At 38.3% G+C, this 11133-nt stretch overlaps 2 protein-coding genes across 2 annotated transcripts; both read left to right on the top strand.

The window, feature by feature from the left end:
* Positions 1 to 1427: 1427 nt before the first annotated feature.
* On the top strand, positions 1428 to 2143 carry LOC115728645 (beta-amyrin 28-monooxygenase-like). Its single transcript, XM_030658980.2, has one exon. The coding sequence runs from the start codon at positions 1428 to 1430 to the stop codon at positions 2067 to 2069; it is 642 nt and encodes a 213-aa protein (XP_030514840.1). The 3' UTR covers positions 2070 to 2143.
* A 23-nt stretch (positions 2144 to 2166) lies between these two features.
* LOC115728648 (beta-amyrin 6-beta-monooxygenase-like) lies at positions 2167 to 3570 on the top strand. Its single transcript, XM_030658983.2, has 4 exons — positions 2167 to 2371; positions 2811 to 2998; positions 3103 to 3411; positions 3469 to 3570. The coding sequence occupies exons 2-3, from the start codon at positions 2816 to 2818 to the stop codon at positions 3397 to 3399; spliced, it is 480 nt and encodes a 159-aa protein (XP_030514843.1). The 5' UTR covers positions 2167 to 2371; positions 2811 to 2815; the 3' UTR covers positions 3400 to 3411; positions 3469 to 3570.
* The last annotated feature ends 7563 nt before the right edge of the window (positions 3571 to 11133 follow it).

Below are 11133 nucleotides of genomic sequence, written 5' to 3'. Positions count from 1 at the left end.
TCCTACATGACACTGTCAATGCTTTTCGTATGATTTTTGTTATTTTTCTGAATTTTTTATTTCTTTTTTTTTTTTGTCATGGTGATTAGCGTGCTCAATGGGGCTGTAAGGCCCAGTGACCCTAGTCGACCACAATGGGAAAAAAAGAAAAAAGAAAAAATTATGAAAATTTCAATTTTTTTAGATTTCAATACGATAGCGCCGACATTTCTATATGGCATGGTCGCTGTCCACATCATTTATTTCAAGTCAAAATTTGCTGGAACCACTAAAGTGGCAAATTGTGAAAATGTTTAGGACAAATTTACTAAATTGAAAGGTTTGTGGCTGAGTTGGCATTTGTACAAAAGATATAGTATTTTTTTTGGTAATTTTCACTTGAATGAAGACCAGGCTCGAGTATCTAGGTCCGCCATAAATTCTTCTACCTCCATCACATATTGTCACCTATATTTTAGCCCCGCTATAGTCTTTTTTAAGAATTAATAATAAGTCCGCTGTAGTGTAGGTATATGCATACACATTCCCCGTTGGATGAGTGACATATATATTTGGAGGTAAACCTATCATATGGATAACGAGATAATCATATATAGCTTGTCTTCTTTCAAATCTAAAAATGAGCCAAATAGATCTGAATCTACCAAACTCTACCACGACTTTCGAAAATATTGACCCATGACAAACGTATCTCACATCAGAGTTGGTGCCCACAGCGAACTCCGCCACCCCGCCGTCGCCCCCCCGCATAGCAACGGGGTCTCCTTCCCCTCACCCAAGGTGGCACCGCCACAACAATGACAAACATTGAGGATAGCAGCCACCATTGCCAATCTCCCCCTCTTCGTCACGGAGGAGACAAGGCAATCTGCTTGTTACCTTACCCTCAGCCGATCCCCGTTGACTTAAAGCTTCCAAGCCCACCGCCAGACGACAATAGTCCGTATTTTCCGAGCGATGACTACCACTAGACATCCTCGAGTTATCAGCAAAATAATTCTTGATTTTGACTTTTGAGATGGTACAAATACTTAGGTCACATTAATTTGATCATAAAAGGGATATTTTAATGAGATTAGCACAGAAGAAAAGAAAGAAAGACAAAATGCTTTTTACCACTATGATTAGTGCTCATTTGCCATGATTTTATCACTTGATTTGGATCGTATAGAACAAAAGGCAGCATTTAAACGGGAAAGGAACGTTTATTTCCTCAGTGATATAAGCCAAAAGAAGGAACAAATTAGAGGAGAATCTTATAAACACAAAAGAGAATATTTTAAGCCGGCCAAATTTTTTCCTATATGAATCCTGATGATTTTTCCTCTGCATTCTCATCCTTAGTCAATCCATTTCTTGCCAAATTATCGGTAATTATCTTCTGAGAGAAGAATAAGAATGGATTTCCCTTACCAAAAAAAATAAGAATGGATTTCTATGCCACATGCGTCCTCTGCCTCTCTCTTTCTCTACTCTTCTTCGTGTTTCGGAAGAAGTGCACGACTCCTCGCCTGCCACCTGCCACAAAAGGATGGCCCGTCCTCGGCAAGACCCTGCAATTCATGGCCGACGGAAGGAGCGGCTGTCCTGAGAAATTCGTGAACGATCGCGCCGCTAGGTGCTCGCCGGACGTCTTCCGGACCAACTTGTACGGGAAGGACATGGCCATGTTCTGTGGCACCTCCGGCAACAAGTTACTGTTCTCCGGCGAGAACAAGTACGTCACTCCCTGGTGGCTTGAGTCCATGAGGAAGATCATCCACTTCCCAGAAACCCTAGGGAACATCAATAGCAAGGATGTCAAGAAGAAGCGCAGCTTCCTGTTGGAGTTCCTGAAGCCCGAAGCCCTTCAACATTACGTATCCGTCATGGACTCCATGACTGGGGACCACTTGGCCACCGATTGGTATCCACATACGGAAGTGAAGGTCTTTCCTCTATCAAAGAGATATACCTTTGCTTTGGCGTGCTGCTTGTTCATGAACATCAAATATCTTGAGAATGTGTTGAAGATTGGATTGCGGACCCGTTTGCTCGGGTCGCTCCCGGGTTCACTGCGGTGCCAATAAATATCCCCGGCACACCATTCAACAGAGCAATGGAAGGAGGAAAAGTTATAAGGCAAGAGCTCTTGAACGTAATTAGGCAAAGGAAGACGGAGATATCGGAAGGAAACGACGCGAATGCGAGGGACTTCTTGTCTCGATGGCTTCTTGATGGAGATGATGACGGGACCATTTTCTACGACATAGATGCTACCAACAAGATCATGGGTTTGCTCATTGCGGCTATGACACCACCAGGACTTCGATCTCCGTCGTAGGGAACTATTTGGCTCAATTTCCTCACATCTATGAGCGGGTTCGTCAAGGTAATAAGTTTCAAATTCAACTTGGCCGCTTTCGATGTACTTATCAAATGCCAGCCCATTGAGTTTGTTGCGAAAGGCACGTAAAAATCTTATTGGCACAGTAACCCGAATCATGCTGTATTAAAAATAGAAACTTAGAAAGTGGAAGAATTGTTTTCAAAATCACTTGATTAATTAAACAAAATACTTTCCCGACAGTTTGACAGTACTTTTAGTTATTTCTGACCATAAATCCATATATTATCACCGCATATTTTGTATAAAACACTTATTAATTGGAACATCATGGAGTCAGAAATAATGATAATACTGTCGAACTGACAGGTTAGCAGTTTCCATTAATTAACCCTCACAATCTTCCCGTGAAGGTTGAATCTTGAGGCTCCTAAATCCAATATATGCTTAACAAGTTAACATTACACTTTTCTAATATTTGTAGAACAAATGGAGATTGCCAAATCTAAGGGTCTAGATGAATTACTTAACTGGGATGACATTCAGAATATGAAGTATCCTTGGAACGTGTCGTGTGAGTCGATGAGGTTGTTACCACCTGCACAAGGATCATATAGAGAGGCAACGATGGATTTCACTTTTGCTAGTTATACAATTCCAAAGGGATGGAAGGTTAGTTCGGTATCCGTATTGAGTGCTCCAAATGCTAAGCTGTGTCATGAGTGTTAGCTAATCAGTCTAATGAAGCATGCATTGTGATTCTAACTGTGTAACAGACATTTTGGACGGTGTACTCAACGCACAAGAACCCCAAGTACTTTCCCGATCTTGAGAAATTTGATCCGTCAAGATTCGAAGGAAACGGACTTGCACCTTTCACCTACGTTCCCTTTGGAGGAGGACCTCGCATGTGCCCGGGAAAAGAGTATGCAAGGCTCGAGATACTCGTTTTCATGCACAATCAGGTGACCAAATTTAAGCTCGAGAAGGTCATACCAGACAAGAAGTTTATCTATGCTCCATCGCCGGTTCCGGTCGAAGGTCTTCTTATTCGCCTCCTACCCCACAACTAGATAGCTTCGAGCTATTTATATGATTCCACAGGGCTTCTCAAAACTTGGTTGGGAGTACTTATCATAATAAGTTTAATTTCAAAGCTTAACTCCAGCAGCAGCCGCCCAAAATAGTATCTGATCATTGTCTATGTATGTCTATGATGTTAACTTTGCTCTATTCAACTCATAATGATTCTCGTGCACTTGACCGCTTGATGCTCACCATAGAATTCGAACAGATTTCAGAGGCAAATGCATGCTTGCTGCAAATAGTGTTGAAATTACGGGGAAAATTGCCAAAAATAGTTCAAAACCTATTGTAGTTGTGTCAATTTAGTCATAAGCCTTTTTCTTGCTAATTGAGTCATAAAGATTTTCTATTTATGCTAATTCAATCTATCCAGTCAATTTTAATTGGAAATCGCTAACATGGAAGGCGCTTGTCCTATGTGAGGCGATCGACATTGACGTGGATAATTTTTAATAGAATTTTATTAATTTTTTCGACTTCCATTTCTTTTGATATAATTTTAATATTTAATTTTTTTCTTACTGTGGCCCGCAAGGGTCGTTGGCTACTTTAAAGGAAAAGGGAAAGAAAAGAATAAAATAAGATAAATAAAAATAATAAGAACTTCAAAAAATATTAAAATATTACTAAAAATTGCTCACATTAGCATCGGTCGTTCCATGAGTTGACTTCACATTAGTAATTTCATGCCAAAATTAACTGGATGAATTGAAATGATACAAATACAAATTGTTTAAGACTCAATTAGCGAAAAAAAAAGGTTTGGAGCTAAATTAACATAATTACAATAAGTTTAGAACTAATTTTGGTAATTATCTATGAAATTAAAATAGTTAGACACACGTAATGAAATTCAGATATTCTAATTAATATTTTGATGGTGAACATGCACTAGAGTCCAAATGAGTCGTTTTCTTTTGGTTTTTTTTTTAACGAAATAAAATATTCGTGCATGAGGAGTTTTTAAATAAACGGGTGCATTGACTCTCATTTCACATGGAAAAAGGTTATTATTATTATTATTATTATTATTATTATTATTATATGGTTAATATTTTTATGTAACCTTTTCCTCCAATGCGATAATCTAATCGGGGTACTGTAGATGCAGAATCATTACCTAGATGTAGTTTTAGCTCCTTTCTATTTCTCATATAGAAAAGATCCATTTTTTCTTCCTATCAAGATTGAAGGAAAGTTTGTCCCGCCAATTGATTAGTAAAAGTCGCATTCAGATGATTATTGAGTATAGCAACACCAATCAAAAGTCCGGTTGGATAATGTGAGGAAAATGTGTCTCGTTTAATTATATCTACGGCAATGCACATCTTCTAATACACATAGTTCTCACATTTATATCTCAATCATTCCGCAATAACTTGTCCATGTAAATGAGGCATACATGAGTGATTAAAGTAGGTTGAGATGCCTAAGAAAGCCTCGACATGATAGAGAATCCACATCTATTTTGGAGACCATTGGATAAGTAATTTATACGTGGGTCCTACTAGCATATTAGCTTATGGGTAACTGTGACAATAATAATATGTTATTGAGCCAAAAATTCTTATAATACATAGAGAAAAGTAACACAAGGCCATCGGAAATGTAAAGCCCATTAGAAGACCCAAACCATATTTACATTTCTACCAGAAGACAAGGGCCCATCTTGTTGAGATGGAAATGAGATTTTTATGTTAGGAAAATCTCAATAGGAAGAATTTATGTGGTGTGGATCCAACTCTAGATGTTGACGAGTTCGGACTTGGGTTAGCTCTTGGTAATATCTCTAGGTAAAGATGTTGAACTTTCGTTGCGTGCTCACAATAAATGATATCAAAGCCGAGGGTTAATTGCTGGCTCACTCCCAATGGATTAGATTTCTAGTCGGCAACTGATGAAGCAAAAAAGAAAAAGGGGAAAAATTCAGATAATGTACAAGAAAAATTGCAAAGATCGTCCACGTTAGTACCGATGCTTCCACGTAAACGGCCGAAGGTGACTGAGTATCCATGTAAGCATTTTTAGGTCAAAATTGGTTGAAAGGACTATATTAGCAAATTCTCAAAAAGGTTTATAACTAAATTGGTGAAATTTAAAAAAAGGAGTAAATCGATTGACATACAATTAACGAGTTTTTGATTCATAAATATCCAACTGACTAATTAATTCTTTATAACGAATTATATTTTTCTTTGACAAATAAGACAACAATCGTTGGCATTTTTTCAGAATTTTACGTAGACCTCTTTGAGATAAATAATCTTTTCTGTGCAATTCCAAATGCGAAGTAAGTCTTCGTATCTTATTGGTGAAAAGAAATACTTGAAATTCAATGCACCCGTATATTCTTCTTTTTCTTCTTGTGAAAAACTTGAAATGAATGAATTTTTACCATAAGATGAATTTTCTATCCTTTTGTTTTTAAAGGATTTTACTGATCTTACAGTTTTCCTGGTGATGGTCCGAGACGAGGAAGTACTTGTGATATTTCCACTTGGGATGAATTTTATTTGGCGTTTTTTGGATGTTAAATACCATTGGATGGGCTAAATTTTATTGGCATTAGAAACACATCATGTTTCGCAGTTTAATGAATCTTCCACTTATTTGATGGGATAGTTAATAGATTATCTATGAGTAAACTCTTCACAACTTATCAATATATATAACCCTTTTGGTATGCATAGTTTAACTATTTAGGTGTGGCTGTTCTTATTTGGACATATTGTTTGGGCTACTAGATTAACAAAAAGAAGAATCTTTTGTTTTCTTTGCAAAATTATTTATTTATTTATTTTTTGGTCGGAAGCAATTTTTTTTAATTAAACTTTTGCTAAATAATTTGTTTTTTTCTCATTTCTCCTTAATGGCCGCAGGTACAATTATATTCGAGTCGGTTCGCTTTCCATGCACTTTTGCTAGATCTGTTTGCTCTTCATATTCATTTGTTTTTGCAGCTTTTTGTAAGAAATATTTCAAAACATTAAAACGTGTTGTTAATCTGACAGATTCCCATCGTTTCGAGCAAGCTTCCAATGCATCCGATTCAACTCGTGGATTTGAGTCCCATCACAGTGAGCAACCTATGAAATGAATCTTTTTTGAATTCTTCCGGATTGACTTCTATTATTTAGTTTTCAGGTAATTGAAATTTCTCAGTTTCCATTTTGTTTTATTTGAAATTTAAAACTTCTGAAACTTTCAAAACGCTCATCTGTTGATATGTAGATTCAGCAATAATTTTGTTCATAGGCTTCTAAAGTACGAGTAAATTACAAATTTTGACGAGAAAGTGAAAAAATGTATTTTTGAATATAAGAAAAAGGTAGGCAAAAGGACACATGGAGTGCCAATATTTTTATACGACGCTCGCTTTAGTGCCAATATTTTTTTTGTCACTAAGTGCCAAATCGGAGAAAAAACAATCACTTAAGTGCCAAATCGGAGAGAAAATAATCACTTAAGTGTCAATTCCGATCAAACAATACACGTGGCATTTTTTTATTAATTTTTTCAATATTATGTGAATTTTTTTTTAAAAAAAAGTCAATCCACATGATGTCCACGTAGCAATTTTTTTTTTAAATCAGTCTATGTAGAAGCCACGTGTAATATCTTTTTACAAAATAAGCTAAAATATTTGTAAAAAAATTAAATTAATTTAAATTTTAGCTAAATAACTAAAATAATAAAATAATAAAAAAGAAAGAAATTGACTATTGCAGCGACGAGGACTAGGGCTTCCAAGCCGTCGTCTCTGCTGCCCCTGTCGGCAACAAGCAAGGCTTCGCCATCACAGATTTGGGTGAGGCTCAACCTTGCCCAGTTTTGTGAGGTCCACCCTCGCCCTGGTTGGGCGAGGCCGAACTCGCCCGGTGATGGCCAGGCCTCGCCCTACCTATCCCAAGATCATTGGTGAATTGTACAATGCTACGGTGTTTGAACATTAGTTACAATCAAATTCTCGATGGGTTTCCTTTATGGCTATCAGAATTGATTGAGCTAAAAGCTTTTATCTTGAAATCCAATAAATTCCATGGTCCAATAGAAATATATAGAAGCCAGTTTAACTTCAGCAATTTGCATATCATGGACCTTTCTAAAAATAGTTTCACTAGTGAACTTCCTTCCAAGTTGCTGCAGAGTTTCCATGCCAAGGAAGTGATTGTTAGTCAAGATCAGTTGGAATATATGCATATTATGGGACCTAGGACGAAGCACCAGTTTTGGAATGAATTGATGAATAAAGGCACAGAAAGGGAATACTTGAAGGTTCCTTATTCACTTATACATATTGGCCTATCCAATAACAAATTTGAAGGACGCATCCCTAATCTCGTTGGAAAGTTGAAGTCACTTGTTTTGCTTAACCTTTCAAACAATCTTCTCATCGGTTCCATTCCGCCTTCCACACTGAACTTGACAAACCTTGAATCTCTAGATCTTCCTCGAAACAAGCTCTCGGGAGTGATTCCTCAACAACTAGCCCAACCTACGTTTGTTTCATCTTTTGTTGTCTCTCATAATCAACTGTCTGGCTCAATACCACGAGGGAGTAGTTCAACACATTTGGAACCAGTTCATTTTCCATGAATGAGGGGTTATGTGGAAATCCTTTGCCAAAAAAATGCACAACGGTTGGAATTAACATACCATTACAACCATCACCGCTTGAGGAAGAAAACGGCAAAGAGTTTCTGTTCGACATGGATTGGAGAGTTGTACTAATTGGCATTGGAGTGGGATTTTTTATTGGCGTTGTGCTAGGGAACTTGATCATTGACAAGAAGAGTAGGTGGTTCTTACACTACTCCAAGAGAATGACAAAATGATGGAAAAGATCTGGAAGGCACTGAACAACAAGGAGTTGTACATGCAGACAGGTATTTTATGTGACACTTATAAGTAATGTAATCTTTTGTGTGTTTAGTTTGTACTAGAAATGAGAAAATATAGAGCATACAATATTTCTCCTATTGCACTATCGTTCATTTGAAAAAAAAAAACATCTTATTTTCTATATTAGAAATGACTAGCTCGTCTTTTCTAATGCTCTTTCACCTTCTTATGTTTGAAAGAATTTGATGTTGACACCTTAAGTTTTGCACAAAAAAGAAAAAATCCGATAAATAAATAATAATGAAAAAGAACACAAAAAAGTGACAACAAATAACAAATAAGAAGAAAAAGAAGAGGAAAGCCCTTAGGTTCGGGCCTATACGGTCCACTGTGTCCATCATTTGAGCGGCCCAATCCATGAAGCCCAGATCTGATTGAAATGAATTGAAGCCCATAGGACTTCATGGAGGGCCCATCAGAGGAGCCCACGGAAATAGACAAGCCCGACCTCTTTCCTCCTTTGCTGCTTCTTCTTCATTCTTCTTCTTCTCTGTTTCGTCTCTAAAGCTGAGACGCGCGCGTGATGGAGGCGGGGGAGCGAAGCAGTTGGAGCAAAGAAAGGAGCACACGCGCGAAGCAAAGCAATATCTGTTCACGATGAATCAGTGTCGGGGACGCACACGAATTCCTTCCGATGGCCGTCGGCCATCCCAGCCACACGAGCTCATTCGCAGCAGGAACCGAGCACAGACCAGAGAACAGAGATCGCCGAAACCCACCAACACTGAATTGATACGAGCTCCTCTTATCGACTTCTCTCACTTATAGGTTTCCTTCATTGATTTCAGGCTGCTGGTGGACGCCGTCTGCCATTCCCGAATCGTCTAGTTCTGTTCTAGTCCGGTTTGAGGCCAAGAAATCCGAAGAGCTAGAATCTTCCCTCATAGTTTCTTCGCTGGCGCTAACCACCCGTGACAACGCCTCTGAGACCTCGGGTTATCTGTTCCATCCCATTCATGGCCGGAGACTGCATCTCCAAGTTGTGTACATCGTTGCTCTGTTTTTGTAAGCCGAGTCCGAAAGTTGTAATTGAAGCTTGAGTGAAAATAGAGTACTTCTTAGCGACCAAACAGTAGTCTGAGCATACTGTAATGTCGGTCTGAGCATACTGTAATGTCACTGAAATCGTCTGGATCGGAATTAATACTTCGATGATGCTTCTGTGCTCTGTGTTTGAACCGATCAACAAGTGTTCGTGAGAATGCCCGTGTGAGACCGCATACATATTCGAGAGGATTCTTTCTGAAATTGATTGCATATATACGTTTATCTCATGCTCAGATCATGATATGTGCATATGATTCGCTAGGCCTGCTTCTGGTTCCTTTGATTTTAAGTCACGGCGGAGGCTTCTGAATGACTCTGTTGCTTCGTTTTCTGTCCCTGTGTTCCGTTTACCCCCTGAGTATTCTCATTGTGTGCATGTGTGGTGGCCGGTAGACGTTTGTATGGATTGCTTAAGGTGCAGGATGGACATCAATGGTGAGTGTTGAGCTATAGGTTGAACAGCTTGGCCGTGAATAATAAGGGAAGAAGACCAAACCAAGATTGTGTGTTCAGGAAATGTTGGATTGAAAGACTTGACCAGAAAAAGAAAAGGAAATAATATTAGGCAAATGTGCAGACATGCATGTTCTGGAAACGGAGGAACCAGAAAGGAAATTATTATTATTATTATTAAATGAAAGCGTTTTTCCATTCCTATTATGATTAAAATACTCCTAGCACGTTGTTTTAATAACGTTAACCTTTGTGAATTTCACCTTTTTTAAGCATTCCTCGTTTGCTTTTCTTTTTTCTCTTTTTTGTGCCGCTTTCCTTCTTCTCATTTATTTATATGTTTTCTCTTCCTAAAACACCCATCTCATGCCAATAATAAATAAGTTTTTGACACTTCAACGTCCGTTACCGGCATAAACAAAGAAGTCCGTCACCAACACAAGCAATTGAGGTAGTTGAAGCCTAGATTTGCAGAAATTTATTCCTCATCCACCTTCAAGTCCAAGCCCTTATACGATGAGGAGGCTATGTTCCTTGTCAATTGTTAGAATCCTCTTGTTCTGATCCCCATTAAATAGTTCAGTATGATAGCCTATTGTGTTCTTGGGTATCAAACTCCGATTAAAAATTCAAAAATCAATGAGTACGATGTGACCTAGACAACAAGTGACAGGCACACTACAGAGGAGAGTGTGTCACCTAGTTAGTTAATTTTCCTTAAAATTGCTTAGGCCTTCTAGAAATCCAATCATCCTAAGTTAAACAAATCGATTGATACAGCTCCTATCTGCTTTTCAATTCATGTGTTTGGCGCAGTAGCCAACTCAAACCTCCCGATCACATCCCCTAGGATGCGCACGCACTTATCTCCCGAAGCAAACTTAGTTGCTGACTGGGCCGCAAAAGCCCAGCGGAAGAAATCTCTCCCACAGGACTGGGTCTTATCTCCTCCCCAAATCTTGTTGGATTTGCTTTGTAAGGAAGCCCGGTTTATGGGTACTGCATTTTCTAATTGAAACATAAGAACTTTAGTTTGTGACCAAAAATAAAAAATAAAAAATCTCGAACCTCAGACCTAGGAAACAAGTGTGCTTTATATTGGCGAACCCTAGTTTGCAATATTCAAGAAATAGTGTCAACGAGCAAGCCACGACTAATAATCGTGTTGTGTTCGTTTAACCCGCCAAACAAGACAATGGTTCGTATAATCCGGTTTAATTGATGAATTAGTGGTCACAACTTATATGTGACCCGATTAGACACAATTAGTCAAATGGCTGTTATTTTCATCTTAGGCACAATGAATATTTAGAAAAGGA

This window comes from Rhodamnia argentea, chromosome 3, assembly GCF_020921035.1.
Source record: "Rhodamnia argentea isolate NSW1041297 chromosome 3, ASM2092103v1, whole genome shotgun sequence".
NCBI lineage: Eukaryota > Viridiplantae > Streptophyta > Magnoliopsida > Myrtales > Myrtaceae > Rhodamnia > Rhodamnia argentea.
Note: the sequence above shows the minus strand (reverse complement) of the source record. Positions and strands in the feature narration are given on the sequence as shown.